This window comes from Mastigoproctus giganteus, chromosome 10 (assembly GCF_048544385.1).
Source record: "Mastigoproctus giganteus isolate SK-2022 chromosome 10, ASM4854438v1, whole genome shotgun sequence".
NCBI classification, from domain to species: Eukaryota; Metazoa; Arthropoda; class Arachnida; order Uropygi; family Thelyphonidae; genus Mastigoproctus; species Mastigoproctus giganteus.
This window is the reverse complement of record NC_143584.1, coordinates 132724589-132744731: the sequence shown is the minus strand read 5'-3', so window position 1 is coordinate 132744731 and position 20143 is coordinate 132724589. Positions and strand designations below refer to the sequence as shown.

The window sequence follows — 20143 nt, the reverse complement described above, 5'->3', positions numbered from 1 at the left end:
GCATGGGTTTTTTAAAGCATGACTTGCCTGACCAATTTGATTGAGACTACAATATAGTCACAAAGGAATTGGACGCAAAAAATAATTTTGGTTTTCAGGTAAGCTTTTGATACTGTTGCACATTTAAGACTGCTGTACAAATTGAATCAGCATGGCAATAAGGGCAAGTTGCTGCTATGGATAAAGAGATGGTTGAGTGGTAGAGGACAGAGTGGTAGTTAATGGATATTGCTCTTCGTGGATTACTGTATTAATGTAGTTCCCCAGAGTTCAGTATTTGTCTCATTTTTGTTTTCTATATTTATTATTTGATATTGATAAAGGTATATCAGACTTAATGTCCAAGTTTGCAGATGATACAAAGGTTGGAAGGATTGTTAATGACAGTAATGACAGTTCACTACTGGTAGAGGATCTAGAAAAGTTTGGCAGCAGGCTTAGAGGTGGCAATTGAAGTTTAACGTTAACAAATACAAAGTACTGCATATGTATAGCATTTACTCCGGAGAAATGTACCAACTGTGTAGTACTACACTCAGGGTAGTGGAGAATGTAAAAGACCCGAGGTAATTGTGCAGTCAGATATGAAGTTTTGTGAGCGGTGCAGACAGGCTGACGGAACAGGTCATTGAGTCTTGTCAATGATATACAGGAACTTTGCTAGTAGGGATAATGAGGCGATTGTCCCTTTGTATAAGGCAATGGCCAGGCCACACTTTGAGTACTGCTTACAGGTCTGGAAGGAAGTATTTGGGCTGCTGGAACAAGTACAGAGAAGGGAAACAAGATTGTTGAGTGGGAACAAAGGGTTGCTCTTACCAAGAAAGGCTTAAGTTCCGCAACATGCAGTGTCTGAAGACTTAGGCACTTATGAGGTTATCTGATCGAGGTCTATACGGCCTTGAATGGTTTGAGAAAGCTCAGTACTGATGGGATCCTTCCACTTGCTCAGATTACGCACTTGAGGGGACATAAATTCAAATTGAGGAGTCAGTTGTAGAATAAATGTGTGTATATATTTGCCCTTAGCCAGTGGGTGGGTGGTTGATTGCTGGAACAAGCTTCCATCTGTCGTGGAAGTGACAGCTTAAATAAATTCAAGGAAGAACTGGAAAAACTTTAGGACGATGGATGGATGGTTGAAATGGGAAGTTTTTTTCCTGTGTTTATCAATGATATTGATGAAGTTATCAGGCTTAATGTCCAAATTTTTTCAGACGAAACATTTGAGGGGGCATAAGCTTGCTTTCCTGCATTGTGTGCCTCTGCTAAAGGAAATTCTCTACTTAAACTTCCAAAAGTGAATGTACACTGTCATCATGGTTTACCTTTTTTTTTTTTTTTTTTTTTATGTGGTTTTCATTTTGGTAGTCTAACATATTCTGAGTCCCTAGATTCAGAATCTTCCCAGTTCTCTTCTTTGTTTGGCTCTGCATAAATTTCAGCTGCATGAGTTACTATAATCCACTGTTACTTGTTTGATTTTGTTTATATATGACTATATTTAATTTCTCCACAGAAATTCGTACTCTCTTTCTGCTTTGTTGGCATACTATAATGACTTTCTTGCCATGCTACAACTATCACCCACAGCTAAAACCTTAAAAAATTATGGGCTCTCTCTTTTCCTTTTACATCTTCAATATGGGTCTTTTAAGGGGTGAAAATTTCTACCAGCTGAAATTCATCCTCCTAATGGTTTGTCTTACATGATGAAAATCATGGCTGCTCATTTAGAGTTTTGGTTCCAATAGGAGACCACATCTACTTCACTAAATTGTTGGAATTTTTTTTTTTTTCTTTTGTAGAAATGTCACTTTACCAATCACTCCATGCTGTGTAATTCGTGCTTTTTACATTCAGTGTGAGTAATGTGGACCCCTTTGTCCCTTCAGAGGTGAAATTTTAATTTCATACATTGTAACTAGGTCATCTGTTAATGCTTAATAGTTCATATATGAGTTAATAATCTTGGTTGAACCTGTACTTATATCTTGGGTACTGTGTAGACTTGCATTCTTGTTGACATTTTTATTTTTTTGATTATCTGTGGTTTTTAAGAGAATTAGAATTTACACTCTTTGTCCTGAATTTAATTTACAAATTCGTGCTGTATCAGAATGATAAAATTTTTCATTTTTGGTAATCTGACGCTTACACTACTTTTCAATTTTTATACATTTTTACAAGATAACCTATTGGTAAGTTACTGATTTTTTTTTTTTTTTTTTTTTGAATTAGCATATCATGGTGTACTTGCCCTTGTGCCATTAAAATCAAATGTAGCTAAATGGAAAATATTCACAGGCTAATTTGAATATTGTGTGGGCTGTAAAACATAACTCATGGAAGGAGAAATCTGCTCCCTCAACTTTAATTGGCTATGCTCAGTTAAAAAGGCCTTAAAAAATTCTTCTTTCAGATAGGACTCTTAGCCAGACCTCTTAAAATGAATGACAAGTAATTTAAACCTACTTGAACCACTTTAATTAGGATTGTATTGAACTGATACTGGCAAGGCAAAGGAGTGCTTCATATGTTAATATGGGTTTTTCATTCTGTGCAACTTATCTGTCTGTGAATACACCCATCAAAGTAGTTGATAACAAAAAAAAAAAAAAAAAAAAAAAAAAAGTCTTAATTTTGAACTACTGGCATCTTCAAAATTGTGTTTGAATTTATAGTTACACATTTTTAGTTTGGTTTTATTGTACAGAAAATTGTTATAAAGATTTATAATGCTTACTGTGGCCTAATAGATTAACCTAGGTTAATAGGTTAATTTTTTTTTTGTAGGAGATCATTTAGTTCATTACCCCATATGTAAAGATAGGCATTTTTTCTCTGATATTTAAGAAAATTATAACAATCAAATATTTATATTTTGATAATTTAACAGTTTTGCAGTGCTCCTGTTATTTTCACTTAATTACTGCTTTTTTTCGTAGAATTTAAGGGAGCTGTGTGCAAGGACTGAAGTCACATTTGACTTCCATCGACTGAATGTTCTTCTGTTACGAGCTTTCATCAAACATAAAAGTTCAGGTGCCCAGAAAGTTGCTACAGCAACTCTTAGTGGGGCAAGAATTCAGGCTTCCTTTGGTATGTTTTGAATCCTTAATCTGGTTTTTTAAGTTTCTGCTATAAAATCTCTAAGTAAATTCAAGTAAGTTTTTGGTTTATTTTTAATTTGAGCTTAATAAATATTTACATTGGTACATATAAGATTTTATCAAAAAATGTTTGGTGAATGTTGCAAAAAACAAATTTTATAAAATTCATCAATTTTTCTGCAGCCATACAAGTTGTCTTTTCCTACCACTCGTGAAAAACATTTTTGTGAATGCTTTTAGGTTGTCGAACATATTTGTTTGTATTTTTTAACTCATTATCCTTTCATGTCTTGTTTTAATTTTGAGAATAGCCAAAGGTTATATGCTGCCAATGCTGGCATATTTTAATAAATGGGTGTGGCACAATGGGAATGTTTTGGTTGATCAAAAATTGCCTGAATGCTGTTCCAGTTTATTCATTTTCAGGGGACATCACAGTGAGAAGAACATGTGTTTATTCGAAGCAGCTTTCTGCTAAATAGCTCATAAAAAAAAGTCAAAACTTCGTATGCTCGAAAGATGTCATTATAAACTCTGCTCACAATCTTTTACTTACCACCGTGTGTTGAAGAATTATTCCTGGAGCAGGTGCACCCTTGCATAAAGTGCTCCATGTAATAACTTTGAAATTGGGTAAGTTCAAGGTGGTAAGTAAAGGTCAGGTGCATTTTTTATTTTATTTAAAGTGCCCTGGAAAAGTATACAAGTGCTGTATTATAAATTAAACTTTTATTAGTTACCAAATCTAAAAAAATTTGTAGTCATTTAGAAAGGTATATCACACTTAAAAATGGTATCACTTACCCTCAGTGCATGAAAGCAGTCTACTTTATGGCATTTGTTTTGCAAACTTATGAATGTAACATGTAGTTTTGGCAAATTCTTCAGTTTTCATTCTATAGTATGAACCAGAGCTATGTTGTTTACTAAAAGATGTTTAGAGTAGATGTGGCCTTTTAAATTCTCTCACAAAAGGAAAACTGCAACAGCTGAATCTGGTGATGTGAATGGTTTTTCAGTAAGGCCACAATGCCCGATTTTCTTAGTTGGAAATTTTTCATTTAGAAATTTCCAAAGTTTAACCTATTTTGTGCAGCAATGCTCTTCTGCACAAAATAGAGGTCTTTTCCTTGTTATTTTAGGATAAGCAAAATCTTAACATTGAGAAATTTCAGTCCTATGTAGCATTTCCCAATTTAAAAGAATGATCCATCAAATCCCTTCAGGACAGATTCTGACCCAAACTGCAACAACTGACATGTGTACTTCTGTATCAGTGTAAATATCAGCATTCTCATTGCCCAACTAAATACAGCACCTAGATTTGAAACTACTTCATCCGACCTCAAGCTTATATTTGAGAAAATTTTCTTAACTTTTGCATATCCGGAGAAACATTTCAGCATTTTCAACTCTCTGATTAAATTATCTTATGTGTATGAGGCAATTTGAAATTTTAGCCCTGTATTCTTTTATCTTTTAAAATTGTTCTGACTCAAATTTATTAGCCTTGTAGATTTTTGTGTTTTGTTCTAGTGCTTGTTTAAGACGTGCAGATTAACATTATCTTATTTCGGAAGTGAACATGGTCTTTTGATGATATTGGTGACACTTGCCAACTTCCTAGGATGCTTAATTATTTGATAAGTAATATGTTTTGAGATTAAAAAAATCAGTTTTAGGTCTGTGCTGCCAGGAGAATGAGATTTGTTACCACAGAATCTTATAGCCACCTTTATGTCTAGCATAAGGAGACAGCAAAGCTTTTTGCCGTATCCTAATTCTCTTCAGATGATCACCGAACTGTAACGTTTGTTATAAAATTTTACCATAAGATTTGTCTTCAAGTGTTATTTCATCTATAATGCATATGAAATTTTTTCTTTCTGCAAAAAAAAAAATAAATAAATAAAAAAAAATTTTAAAAAAATAAATAAAAATAATGGCTTTCTAATGTACACTGCTTAACAAAATTAACAGAACAAAATGTTTTGTTTTTATGAATACCTTATTGTGAAAAGTTTTTGCCGAAGTCGAATATATGATATAATAAGCATCCTGGGATGCAAATTAAGAGTATCCAATAGAAATTGATCTACCACCTTACAGAGCCGAACTTTAGACAAATTATTCATTCCTATAAAAACACTGGTTGCAGCTACTTCACTTCATTTTTGTTTTTTAGATTGCTAAATTGCTAGATTGGTAATTAAGATGGCAAGTCATTATTGTTTAGATGATTCTTTGAGATGGCAGGCTGTTGATTGACTTAAGCCAGGCAGTTGCTTGCGGAGGTGGTACATTGGCTTAATGTGTCATACTTTGTCATTTCAGCATTATAGAAGCAGTTTCAGGAGACAGGAACCATTACAAGAAGAGCTGGCCAAGGTTTCCTGAGGGCTGTGTCAACCAGAACAGATCTGTATCTGGCACTAATCCCTATGATGTCCTGTAATCAACTGTGTTAGGAAGGCTCAATTCAAGAGGCCCCTATGCCCTGTATCCCATTAATCCCAAACCATCACCAAACTCATCAAAACTGGTGCCATGAACATGTGATTTGGAGCCCTGACAAATGGGGTTAGAGTTCTGCTCTCTAATGTGTTTTAGCCTACAAGCAGATTACAGACGTTATTTAATCTAGTAACAACAAGGAATGCAGTACCATCCCTCCAATATCAGAGAAAGGGACATGTATAGTGGAGTTCGTGTTCTTGTGCAGGGCTGAATAATGATCAGTGGCTACACTCCCTTCATGTTTTTGAAAAAGGTATTGGAATTGCGCAAAACACCGAGAACAGATCCTTGAACCCTATGTGCAACTTTTTAGGGATGCCGTTAGCTGAGATTATTTTCAAGCATCTTTTATCGACTTCTGTAATATGACCTTTTTTGATAATTGTTCTATAACCCCTATAAATGACCCATATACCTGTCTGAAGTTTTTTGCAGTCTCCTCATTTCATTGTTATTCTATGATACACCACCACCATACCAAATTTTGCTCTGCTTCACTGCAATCTACACTCATAACACCATGTTTTTCTATGTGTGCTATTAATTTTTCAAAGCAGTTAATTACTTTTCAAGACTATATATATCATATTTTTAACCTTTGTAACTCATATAACCATTTGGTCCTTGAGATTGTCACAGACATTCTCTGAGATATGCCAGACAAGCTGTACTTGCTACCTGGGAGTCTAAAACCCTGATGCAACTATATTCGGGTGACACTCAAGTCAAGTGAACCCAATTTCGGCGAAGTCCGGATGGTCTGTGACAGCCAAATCCTCTGCTTGCACCTTCACGATGGTGAGAATGTTAGTAATCCTGAGTATAACCTCCATGCACAAGCACATGGTGGGTGACCACCCAGGTGTGAACCTACGTAAGCAGGGGTCGGGGTATGGCACCAACACCACATGGAGGAATGCTGCCTCTCTGTGTTACCAGGCAGTACTAGGTGGTAGATGACTCCCCTCAAGCATTGCAATACCACCACTTTGCTTGTTGGAGGCTTGAAGTGGTGGAACCCATGTTTAGTCTATAGAATTAAGTTCCGGTCAACCCTTCCCCATCTCTTCCGTCATGCAGTATGATTGATGACTTTTAAGGTTACGATGAACATCGTGGCAAGATCCAATCTTCCTTACGTTTCGAGGGAACAGGTCTAAAACGGTGTTCGCAGGACGACTGTGTATATGCAGGAGGCATTGTCGAGGCCACGTTATGTCAAGGATCTGGGTATATTCTTACCATGTGTATGCCATATCCAAAAATTTCAATACTTCTTACAGCATGTCCCACCCACTTTTTCTTACCATTGAATACACCATGAATTGTCAAACTAATAGAGTAAGCTTATCTGCAAAAAGATCTAAACCTCGCAAACTCTTCCTAATTCATTTCACAAATATAAATGTCTCAATTCTATTCTCAACGATGTCCATTTCCACTTGCAGTCTGCTAAACCCCATGTACTTTTTCTGACAGAATCTCAGTTATCAGTTGATTCAACTACTGCTCATCTCAGTTGCCCAAATTATTTGCTGTATGATTCCTTTCGCCTCAAAGATATTCCCTGTTAAAGACTTGGTAATTTGAAATCTCCTCTTTTCGATCTTCTCTGGTTTAAAATATCTCTGCCTCATTGTGTCAAATTCAGCTGCTGTCTCTGCTGTTCTCCCAACTCCACTAATCACTTGGAGCTCTTTGACTTTCTCTCTTTGCAACTTGACTTTCTCCAGTCCAACTTTCCTAACAGTGAGGTAATTTTCCTTGATGATTTTAATGTTCACAACTCTAGCTGGCTTCCGTTTTCTAGTCACACCGAACTAGCTGGTCGAGATGCTGAGGCTTTTGCAATTACTAATGACCTTCCACAGATTGTTCATTTACCTACGAGAATACCGGACAATCCTAACCATACAGCCAACACGCTTGATATTTTTCTCACAAACAACCCATCTAAGTACACGGTCGAAGTGAGAGATCCTTTAGGCACCTCAGATCACAACTTGGTGATTGTCTCATCTCCAGTGGAGCCTTTATCTCATGGCTTTTCCCAACCTCGTATTGTTTGGCATTACAAGAATGCAAAATGGGATGACCTGCGAGAATTCTTTTCTTTTCCTTGGTCGGACTACTATTTCAAAACTTCTGATGTCAATGTTTGCTCAGATCGTGTGGGTGAAATTATTCTTGCAGGAATGGAATCCATTATCACACACTCCACTTTAAAATCTCGTCCTTTATCTAATCTTGGTTTTCCAATAAATGTGCCAAGGCTGTTCAAGGGAAGAACATTGCATATCTTAATTGGCTTGTTTCTAATTTTTCAGTTTCATTTTCTGGAAACACCAAAGCTTGCAACAATTGTAAAGCAGTTATTAATCAGTCCAAACTTGAGTTTGAACAGGCTAAGAGTAGAAAACTTGCTCTAATGGTAGCCGAGCATTCTGGTCTCTTGCCAAAGCTATTGGCCGCAACTTTTGCCCATCTCTGCCCCCACCTCTGTCCAAACCAGATGGTTCTGTTGTCAGAAATATTGTTCAAGGTTTAGGCCTAAATGGTTGTCAAATGAACTAATGAGACTCGTAACAGAGAAGAAAAATGCATGGGATGCATATAAATTATCAAGCGACTCAGAAGCCTATGGCAGATATAAGTTAATCTGTAATCAGGTCACAAAGGAGGTTCGGCAGGCGAAGGCAGATTACGAGAAATCCTTGGCAAAAGATGCTAAGAAAAACAGCAAGGATTTCTTTACTTATATAAACTCTAAAAGGTAGGGGATGAATCTGATTGGTCCACTTGACATCGATGGTTCGACTGTTGGTGATCTTGGTGATCCTGCTCAGATAGCAAACAAACTGAATGAGTATTTTGCATCTACATTCACACGTGAGGAATTATTAAGGTTTGAAAATGGCAGAAGGTTATCAAATTGTAGCAGGGTGCTTAATGATCTTGTAATAACTGAGAGCAAAGTGGAAGAGAAATTGTTGAAGTTAAACATAAGAAAAGCACCTGGGGTGGATGGGATCTATCCAGTTATATTACAGGAGGTGGCAAAGCAACTAAGCAAACCCTTAGCCATAATTATGAGAGCATCCTTGGACTCAGGGGAGGTTCCCACGAACTGGAGATGTGCAAATGTATCCCCAATTCACAAAGGGGGATCGAAGGGTGACAGGAGTAATTACAGACCAGTTAGTTTAACTTCTGTTCCGGGTAAAATAATGGAGTCGCTGGTTGAAGATGCATTGCAGGATCATCTAGACAAGACTGCAGCAATAATTCAGACACAGCATGGGTTTGTTAAGGGAAAGTCTTGTCTGACAAATTTGATAGGATATTATGATGTGGTTACAAAGGAACTGGATGCAAAAAATAATTTTGATATTATATATTTGGATTTCAGGAAAGATTTTGATACTGTTCCGCATGGAAGACTATTGTACAAATTGGAGCAGAATGGTATTAAGGGTAAGTTGCTACAATGGATAAAAGGATGGTTAAGGTGGGATAAAACAGGGTGGTAATCAATGGGTGCTGCTCTTCGTGGCCTAATGTTATTAGTGGTGTCCCACAGGGTTCGGTGTTAGGTCCACTGTTGTTTTGTATATTTATCAGTGATATTGGTGAAGGTATATCAGGCTTAATGTTGAAGTTTGCAGATGATACAAAGGTTGGCGGGGTTGTTAATGACAGTAATGGCAGTGTGCTACTGCAACAGGATCTAGAAAATTTGGGCAGATGGGCTAAGAAATGGCAACTGAAGCTTAACCTTGACAAATGCAAAGTACTGCATATGGGGAGAAGTAACCCCAGAGAAACGTACCAACTGTGTGGTACTACACTTAAGGTGGTAGAAAATGAAAAAGACCTGGGAGTAATTGTGCAGTCAGATATGAAGTTCTCTGAGCAATGCAGACAGGCTGCCAGGGCAGGTCATGGGGTTTTGTCAATGATATATAGGAATTTTGCTAGCAGGGAAAAGGAGGTGATTATCCCTCTGTATAAGGCAATGGTCAGGCCATGCCTTGAGTACTGCGTACAGGTCTGGAGGCCTCATTTTAGGAAGGATGTAGATTTACTTGAGCGTGTACAGAGAAGGGCAACAAGATTGGTGAGGGGAATGAAGGGATCCTCTTACCAAGAGAGGCTTAAGTTCTGCAAATTGCAGTGGCTGGAGACTAGGCACCTATGTGGTGATCTGATTGAGGTATATAAGGCCTTGAATGGGTTCAGCACGCTGAATTGTGATGGGATCCTTCCCCTTGTTCAGATTACGAACCTAAGGGGGCATAAATTCAAATTAAGAAAAGACAGATGTAGAATAGATGTGCGGAAATTTGCCTTTAGCCAGCGGGTGGTTAATTGCTGGAACAAACTTCCGTCTGTCGTTGTGGAAGTTGATAGGTTGAATAAATTTAAGGAGGAACTGGACAGGCATTTGGAGGGAATGGTGTGATTTTTTTTTTTTTTTTTTTGGCTGATGCTGCATAAGCTCATACATTTGCTTTCTTGCATCACATGCCACTACTACTACTACTACTTCAGGCAAGGATAAAGCTGACCTGTTAGCATTCCAACTGGAGTAACAAGAACAGATTTTGGCTTGATGACAGGAACGAACCATTGCTCCAATCACTCAGATGACGGGAACAGCCTCTTACTGGTAATAGTCTATTTCTGTCATCTGATTAAGTTGTGTGCTGAAAAAAGGACTGCATGCCTGAAAATGGATGAATCTTGGATGGAGATTTACTCCTATTTTTAAAGAAGTTAATTCAATTTATGCATGCTACTGAAGTGAAAAGGTTTCAAAGGTTTGTACAGTTTGGCTGTCTTTAGGATAAATGGTTTTTCTCACTACTCATAACCTCAGAATTTAAAGATGAGGGGTCACAAGCGTGAAGATCCTAGAAACTTTCCAAAGTTAAATTTACAAACACACCAAACAACCTCTGTAAATTGCGCTATGTCCAAATTTAGTTCATTGTCCAAAAGATGTTTAAAAAAAAAAAGAAAAAAGGCAAGTTAATGAACACTTTAATGCAAAAACCCAATCCTGTTGTGAGCAGACCATAATAGTCCAAACAATCTGATAATTCTAGGTACTATGATAAGTCTGTTCATTCCTTGTTTTTTACTTAGATGAAGCATTTTACTTGATCCATTTAAAAATGATTTCAATGCTTGAAAATCCAACAGTCCATAGCTCATTTGTTAAGGTTATTACACATGTGATGTGTGAAGTTTTTAAAACAACCACTGTTCATTTTGTTTTTTTTTTTACTTTTAAATCTTATTCCAACGTTTGATAATTGAACATAGTTTTTCAGTAAAGCATGCCATATGCTATATCCCTTTAAAAAGACTGTGATAGCACTTGGTGATACAGAATTCTTCAAGGCATTTGTTGTCTGAGGACATCTTCCAAAATTCATCAGAACTTCTTATATAATGGTTCCTTTCAAGTTCAGTTATGCAATACACTTTTTCAAACATACATATACCAATGAGCCAAAACATGACCAGCAAGTCATTATGCAAATTGAAGCAACTGCGTGGGTTGGGACACGGTATAAAAAAAAACCGAGCTCCGTTAATCAGTGTTACTCTTGTTCTTCAGATGGGAAAGGCAGCGGACTTAAGCAAGTTTGACAAAGGCCAAATTGTAATGGCCAGATGACTGGATCGGAGCATTAGTAGAGGCATACGATGCAAGAACACAAGCTTATGCAGCATCAGCCAAAAAAAAAAAAAAAAAGCTTCAATTTCACCCCTCCATTCGTTCCAAATACCTGTCCAGCAGCTCAGCTTTAAATTTATTTAGGCTATCAACTTCCACAACAAGAGATGGAAGACAAAAGATATCCGAAACGGCATGGCTGGTGGGTTGCTCACACTCAGCTGTGGTTAATGCCTACCGAAAGTGGTTTGAGGAGAGAAAACCCACAAACCACCGGCGAGGTGTTGGACGACCACAGCTCAGCTTGAGGTCAAATCCTTCAGAACCGGGCAGCTCTACAAAACTAAGACTCTCACCCCAAAAGACACAATCCGTTCTCCTGTAGGGATCACTACAGCCTACTAGAAACCCCACTATCAAACTTAAAGGCCAAACCATCAAGCTAGTTTCTATGTTAAAACTACTGGGAATAGTACTTGACCCTAAGCTCACTTTCCCCCTGCATCTTTCACACCTCCACGCGAAAGTGAGAAACTACACTGCTCTCATTGCACTGGTTAGTTGCCGTGATTGGGATTGAATTGATGCACCCTTAAGGTTCTGTACAAATTAGTCTTCCTTCCCTTCATAACACGGTGTCTCCATAGCCAGGTGGGAAGGAGCAGCAGTGCTTAGCACACGCTTCTTGATTAGACCGGGGTTCGAGCCCGTCACCACCAAATACGGAGGATGCGGAAAGGTCAGGAATGACCACCGCATATCCCGGAGCAATATGGCCTTAGTTGCTAATGCTCCTAAAAACCAAATAACAAACCTTCATAACCTATGGATCTGAGGTCTGGTTTCACAGGGCATCTCTTTACAACAACAAACGTAAATTGGGAAACATTCAGCGTACTATCCTTCTTACTGTTACAAGGGCATGCTGCACAGTTAGCAACCCAGCCCTTCAGGTTCTTGCGGGCATCCTTCTGCTTGATCTGGAGATTATTCGAAGGGGCCTCCACTACTGTTTATCCAGGGGCATACCAGCAATATCCTTGGACTCTCCATCAATAATCTGAATGAAATCAAGCAGGAAAAGAAACAAATTGCCATCCTACTACTTCAGACTTAGCAGGACAGATGGATTGCTATCGACAAGGGCCCAATCACCAAGAAATTTATACCTTATGTAAATGCCATATTTCCCAAGTCTCCAAATTGGTTCTCTCCTGGTCTTTACACCACCTATCTCGTTACTGGACACAGATCAATAAACCACAAACTAACATCCATGGGAATCATTGACAACCCCTACTGTGCATGTGGTGAAATAGAAGACTGGAACCATCTAGTACATACCTGTCAACACTATGAGGACCTCTGCAGCATCCTGTTTACTCGTATACAAGATAACCTTCAAGGAAATGAACACTTCTTCATTACAGAAGAAAACTACTACTACTATGAGTTTACCAAGTTTGCACAAGCCGTCTTTACAAGACGGAGTACCCTATTGCCAACGCAAAATAGGAAGGAACACCCCAAACATCTGATCCTTACCTAACTGGTCAACCGATCTTAACCTGGATAGGATCAGCTGGCCTACGGGCCACCTGATTCATCAGTGGAAACTTACACGCAGCTCTCTTGCTGTGTCTTTTTTTGGAGGATGCCTTTGCCTACATCCTCCATATTTCTAGCTATACCCTCCTTTCTTTCTTTCATACACTCTGTACTTCCCCGACTCTACTTTTTTTTTTTTTTTTTTTTCTTCTCTTTTTGTCTCCATCCAAGAAGTGCTGGCGACCCTGGCAGAGACAAGCCAATGAATAATGGGCAGCCTGGCTACTTCCTAGTGGTGTGCGCGGGCAATGTGGAGTCCCACCAGGGGCCCTGCGGCCAAATGCCAGGACAAAGAACAGAACCTAACGCAATATGTCATATACAACACACAACACTTTTCTGGCATTTACAGTAGTACTGTATTTCTTCACAGCCTACAAAAATGCACAGATGTGGGAAACCACAGGTGGCACCTGACCCTAATACTATGCGCACTATGCTTGAGGTGAGCTTAGGCTCTCCCGGATAGTGCATGGCAACTGTGGCACAACTCACAGTTAATTGGAATGCTGGTGACGGGAGTAATGTGTTACAATACACAGTACATCGAATCCTGCTGAAAATGACACTGTGTAGCTGCAGGCTGCTCTGAGTGCCCATGCTAACCATGGTTCACACCGGCGACAGCGCCTACAATGGGCACGTGAGCATCGAAACTGGACCTTGAGTGATTGGAAGAAGGTTATTTGGTCTAATGAATCACATTTCCTGTTGCAACGATGTGGATGGCTGGGTACGTATTGTCGTTTACCTGGGGAAGTGATGATGCCTGGATGCATCTAGGATATGCTGTTTGAAGCATATATTTATGCTGACAACCTTGCTGTCTCATGCCAGTCTCAAAATATACACTTATATTCTTAAAATAAACAGTGATTAGTGACTCTCTAAATATAACTAAATAAAATAAGATAGTTGCAATTCATTTCTGTTGTAAGTGATCATTACATCCAGCCTGAATTATGACTGAGTCCTCAACCAGTCATACCCAAAATTGATCAAAAAATAGTAAATGCATAAAATTTCTAAGCCTATTCAATAAGAAGTTAATTTTCCTGGATCATATTTAATACATCCATGCCACTTGCTTAAAGAAATTAAATCTCTCCCAAACAATATCTTTGGTGTTTGGTGCAAATTGTATACCACTGTTTTTTATGTTATGTTCTGATCAGACCCAAACTAGATTATGGTGCTATGTTTTATGCCTCAGCCAGAGGAATTGTATTGTGCAGTGGGCATTCTTGATATATTGAAGAATGCGACGTATAAATTTGGTAGGTTAGTTGGAAGTTTATGATTATAACAGACTACATGAGAAGTATGATCCTGATTAAATATAGGACAGCTTTATTGTCAAGATCGTGGAAAGGAGGATCTGCTCCTGTATTCATTGTGTCAGTATGAGGGCAGTCTGAATGCTTTTTAGTTTATAACATTGACACTATATAATCCAAGCATATATGCTCTATATGGTGGCCGAGAAAATGTTTCTTAGGCTATTTTTGCTGACAAAAAAAAAAAAAGGTTTCTTTGTCCATTTGTGCTGTCCAAAATGCATTAAGTTGGTGGATTGTATGTATCAAAATGGTACCTCAAATTAAAGGCAACTTTTTTGCATCTGTAATTATGCTTTTACTTTTTGATTTATCTCTTGAAGAAAAATTTTTCCGTCTCTCCTCTTGCTTTATTGCTGGGCAGGGCATAGCACACACTTCTTGATTAGACCGGGGTTCGAGCCTGTGCCCACCAAATACGGAGGATGCGGAAAGGTCAGGGAATGACCACCGCATATTCCCGGAGCAATATGGTTGGTCTTAGTTGCTAATGCTCCTAAAATCCAAATAACAAACAAACAAACAAACTTTATTGCTGTAAGTGTTCATGATGCAGAAAGCTTATTGAAGGTTGGTGTGGAGTGATATGCTTATGAATGCTGAGTTGGCAAAAATTCAGTTAATTGGCATTGGATAATTCTTAAAATAAAAAATTTTTTTTGGAGAAATTTCCATTACTTCTCAGTATAATTCAAAATAAAGTAGACTAGATGTGTTACAGTATTAATTCTGTTAATTTCAGTTTGGGAACTTAGCAGAAACTATTATGAAACTATTATGAAAGAAGAGATAATCAGATTATCTAAAGTCACGGTGCAAGGAAACCCAAGATTTTTTGCTGCAAAAAAAAAAAAAAGTTCAGCTTTTCTTATTATACCTGAAACCTACCTTAGTCATCCTGAAGAAGTTCTACTTGATGCTGATCATTCACTATTTGATCTTGACATCATGCCCACTATTCCTTCATTGTTATTATTTAAGAAACCAGAAACAACAGTGGGCCTAGTACTAATCCCTGTGGAAAACTTTAATCTAATCTGAAGAGTATCCATTAATCACATCTCTTTCCCTGCAGCTGAACTAGAGATTAAATTGTGCCACAGTGCTATGCATCTAAGGATTTTTTTCCCTGTGATTCCAACATGGTCCAACTTATTTAGGAACCTCACTTGTGGACTGAGTAAAATGCTTTTCTAAAACCCAAGTAAACAATGTCAAAATTATTTCCTACAGTTGGTTCATGAGGAACTCTGTCAGTATAGCTAATCAAATTGGTGAAAAATAATTTTTTCTTTACAAAACCATGATGTGTTCCTTCAGAATTCCATTTTTATCAAAATGATCCTGTAATGCGCTCTTAATTGTGCTTCGAAAATTTTCCCAACCACTGAAATTACATTGTTTGATAGTTATCTACTTTGTCCTTAATGTATTCTCAATGCTTTGGCCTTTCTCCAATTCAAGGGAATCTCTCATAAGTCCAGTGATGCCCTTAACTGTTACTTAATGGTTCATTACTCTCTCTTACCCCCCCCCCCCCCCATTACTGGTATTCCCTGAAAACCTAGATCCTTACTTGCCTTTAGGCTTGAAAGTTTTTCTAAAAAAATAATCTTCTGACATTTCAATTGCACAATTCCTCCACACCACAATGGGTCTTCTGTAATAGCTATCAATGCAAAGTATATCAACTGGATAATTTAGATTTTGTAGTACCCATTACACATGAGTCTGATCCGATATTCTCTTAAATTCTCTGTATTTGCATATGTGAAAAACTCCATGGTTCTATTATTTGCTCTCTTAGCCAATGATTTCTTGTAATCTGCCTCTGCCAGCCTAATCTTTCCTGTAGTACAGTAATACCCCGAAGTTAACGCAATAGGTGGGTCCGACGAAAATCGCTTAAGTCGAATTCTCGTAAGTCGGGGTACAACTTTGCATATAAATACATATAAATTTTGTTTAATTGGGACCAAGGACTAACAAAAACACTAGTTTAGAAGAAAAATATTTAATAAAATTGCAGTTATTTATACATATTAATACAAAATATGTATTAAAAAAATAAATGGGTTACGTAAAAAAGTTATTTCGATGGCTTCATAAAATATAACAAATTGGTCTGACGACACAGCGCCTTCTTTTTTTCACGCATAATTTCTTCGTAGCAAGCTAATAATTTTTTTATTCCTTGCTTTGTACCTATAATGCGTTCTTCGTTGGAGTCTGTTTTCTAAAATTTTTAAGCCCTTTTCAATTGAGCTGAGACCTTCTGTCAAGCTTGCAATTTTCATGTGTTTTTCTGGTGGAACTGGGTCTGAAGTGTCGGATAGTCCAGTGACGTTTTGCTCACGTATCTCTATGAGCTCATTCATTATCAGCTTCTGACTATGTGAATCCAACAGCTCGTTGACATCATCACCATTGACTTCCAAAACTAATTGCCTGGCAAGATTAACAACTTCTTCTATCACATGAGCGACATGATCAGTTTCTGGCGTTCTTTTTGTCTCGGTTTTGAAAAAAAATGGACAAAGTTACTTCCAGACATCATTCAATATTTTTTTGTGAATTTCATCCCAAGATTCTTCAATGATTCTTACGGCATCTAAAACATTGAATTGTTTCCAAAAGTCTTTAACAGATATCTCACTATTTTGTCTCATAACTTCATTCAGATGTGCAAACGAACACCTCGTGTAGTAAGCGTTGAATGTTTTGATGACTCCCTGGTCCATCGATTGAAGCAAGCTGGTTGTGTTTGGAGGCAAAAACACAACTTTCACACGTGGGCCAAAATTAATTAGGGTGGCAGGAGGTTGACCGGGTGCATTTCAATAAGAAGCATCACTTTAAATGGAATCTGTTTAGACTTGCAATAATGTTCGACTTCGGGTATGAAGTGGTGACCAAACCAGTCCTCAAAAACGGAAGCTGTCACCCAAGCTTTGATTTGACTTCCAAATCACTGGTAAGCTAATTTTAGATATACACCAAATGAAAAAATCAAGAACCGCGTAACTCCGAGTTCGCGTAAGTCGGGGTAGCGCAAGTCAGGGTATTACTGTAGTATTATTGATCAACATTTTTTAAGAAAATCTAAATTTAAAATGAATGGTTGTAGGATAGATGTGTAAAAATGTGCTTTCACACAGAGAGTAATAGTATTGAAACAAACTTCCATCTGGAGTTGTAGAATTGTGTAGTTTGAATAAATTTTGAATAATGGAAGAATTAGAGAAATATTAGAAGGCAATGACAAATGTTGGTTCACCCCCCTATAGTCATTGTACTGTTTAAAATTGGAACAGACCTAGAGAGAGAGAGAGAGGGAGAGGGAGAGAGAGAGAGAGAGAGAGAGAGAGAGAGAGAGCAAACAGCCAATACATTATTTCAGTTTAAGACAAACATTGATCTGGAATATAAACAATAGGAAAGCTAGAAGAAAAGACCCCCGATAACCGGACTTTGAATGGAACATACATATCATTCCAGTGACATATATATTCTATTCAAAGTATGTATAATTTCAAAGCAGTAGCCTTAATGTTCTGAATACCCCCCCATTCCCTCCAAAGAGTCTTAAATAGTGGAAATGATATATGAGGATAAAGTAAATGAAAATAAGATTTTGATTGTATAAATTTAAATTGTGCATGAATGGTTCTAAATTTAGACATTGGTACTAATGTTTCCAATGAACAATGAAGTGTTGACTTTTATGTATGTGCAAAGATTGATTGTGTGATAGTTATTATGGTGGTGGATGGAATATATTGCAGGCACCTTGAACTAGAGAGTAAGCTAGCCATATGTGCTAGAAACATGCCATCACCACAGCTGAAAAATATTCCCAGCACATCTGAAAAAGAAATACAACTTTTTAAGATGTGCTGGGAATATAACACACCATTCAAAATTTTCAAAATGGTTTTGTTTATCATCATTTCTTAGTGTTTCTTTATGAATTTGGGTGTGCTGAATCTGAATGCAGCTATAGTTTTTTGCATATCATCAATGGTTTTCTCAAATATGAAAGAAAAGTAAATGTGAAAAATAATATATCAGATTTATTAACAGTATTTATTTTCTGTACAGAATAAAGTATGTATCTTTTGCTACAAGTAAGCAAAATAAGCTAAAAAAATCACAAAATAAAAAGAAAAACCGTCCTTTGTTTAATAAGAAACAATTTCCTTAAATATGTACATTTAAAACACCTTTGTCTTTTATGGTCAGTGTGATCATTCCAGACCAAGAATTGGATAAAGTCACCCATCATAGCTTCATTCCACCTTGTTTTGTACTTATCCATTGACTAACATATTGTTGTGCAATCTTTCTCTCCATGCTTTTCACAAACATCACCCAGGTTTGTTCTGAAAAAATCCAGATGAGAGAACAAGAAGTGCAGCTTGATTGACATTCTGCAGCCCACTTTTATGGAATTTTAGTTCTTTGTAATTTTTACTCTGTGTTTCTGATAAAATCATTCACTGCAAGGTGAAATGACAGCCAGGCATTTCACTACACATCAGTCATTTTGTCTTCCAGTTATTTTATTCCTCCTTTAAATTTTGCATCAGACAATTTTGGAAATAAAGATTGCACGAATATTCATGGAAGTAGTATCTTGAGGATCCTGTGTGTTAACAGATTGTGTGATCAGTTTCAGCTTTGATATGGGGTGGTGGAAGCAGACTATTTTTTAGAATCAAGGGATATTGGCCCCGGGTGCCGAATGTTCCGTGGCCGAGCGATTTAGTGCGTTCATTAAAGCAATCCTTCTAAAGAATTTTTGCCAGATAGATTTTTTTTTCGTTCTAAATACCGTTTTCCTCATTTTCTATTAGAGTAGCTCTTTTGCACTGCAGGAGGTAGGCAAAGGCCCAGAAAGGAAAGTCACCTTTCTGTTTCTTTTTTTTTCTCTCACTAACACAACTAACAGCCGCTTGGTCACCTCGTGGCACTGCTCCTGCCTCCCCGTGGCAGAGCCGGAAACCTGGAAGGAAAAGTTCTCCTTCCAGGGCCAAAAGGAGCAAATATGAAACCAAAAATTTCCCACCTCTCAAGACTGTAAATCCTGCTTCTGTGGATTTGCAGCAAAATGACTCTGATAATCAGACCTGGAAGAGGATGAAAACAGATGTACCTCAAATGGAATATCCATCTTTCCTCATACTGCATTCGCTAATGAATCAGTCATTGGATACTTTGTCTCCATTTTTATACAGAAATGTTTAGAAAGTGTAGCCGGATCACCAAAAATGGTAAGAAGACTGAAATCTGGCGACATATTAGTCGAAACCACCAACCATAAACATTCCAAGTCGTCTAAAACTTGCATCATTTCGATGAGTCCCTACTAAGGTATCTCCTCATGCTACCCTTAATAGCTCCAAAGGAATCATTTCCGAATGGGATCTACTGAACGTCAAAGAGGAGGAAATTGTTCAAGAACTCCAAGACCAGAAAGTTACTGAAGCAAGAAGAATAATGCTGAAGAAAGATGGAGAATTTGTTCCTACTCGTAGCATCATTCTCACTTTTTCTACACAAACCTTCCTTCATCAGTAAAAGCAGGATACCTAAACTGCCACATTCATCCTTATATCCCCAATCCTATTTGATGCTACAAGTGTCAGAAGTTTGGGCATTCCTAAACTGTCTGCTGAGGAGATTCAGTTTGCTCAAACTGTGGATCAAAAGAACATGTCCATACTGATTGTAATGCCGAATCATCACAGTGTCCAAACTGCAAAGGCAACCATTCAGCTTTTTCTAGATCGTGTGAGCAATGGAAGCTGGAGAAAAAAAATCTAGAAATACAAAGTGGAGAACAAGGTCACGTACCCTGAAGCCGGAAAGCACCTACTACA

General features: G+C 37.7%; 1 protein-coding gene across 6 annotated transcripts in view; it reads left to right on the top strand.

The window, feature by feature from the left end:
• Positions 1 to 20143, top strand: part of LOC150079291 (intermembrane lipid transfer protein VPS13D-like) — a 1618665-nt gene that overhangs the window by 478270 nt on the left and 1120252 nt on the right. For all 6 annotated transcript variants that reach the window (XM_090383928.1, XM_090383929.1, XM_090383926.1 and 3 more), the window contains one exon: positions 2949 to 3102. In XM_090383928.1, coding sequence (XP_090240054.1) covers positions 2949 to 3102 — 154 coding nt within the window. The remainder of the gene's footprint in view (positions 1 to 2948; positions 3103 to 20143) is intronic.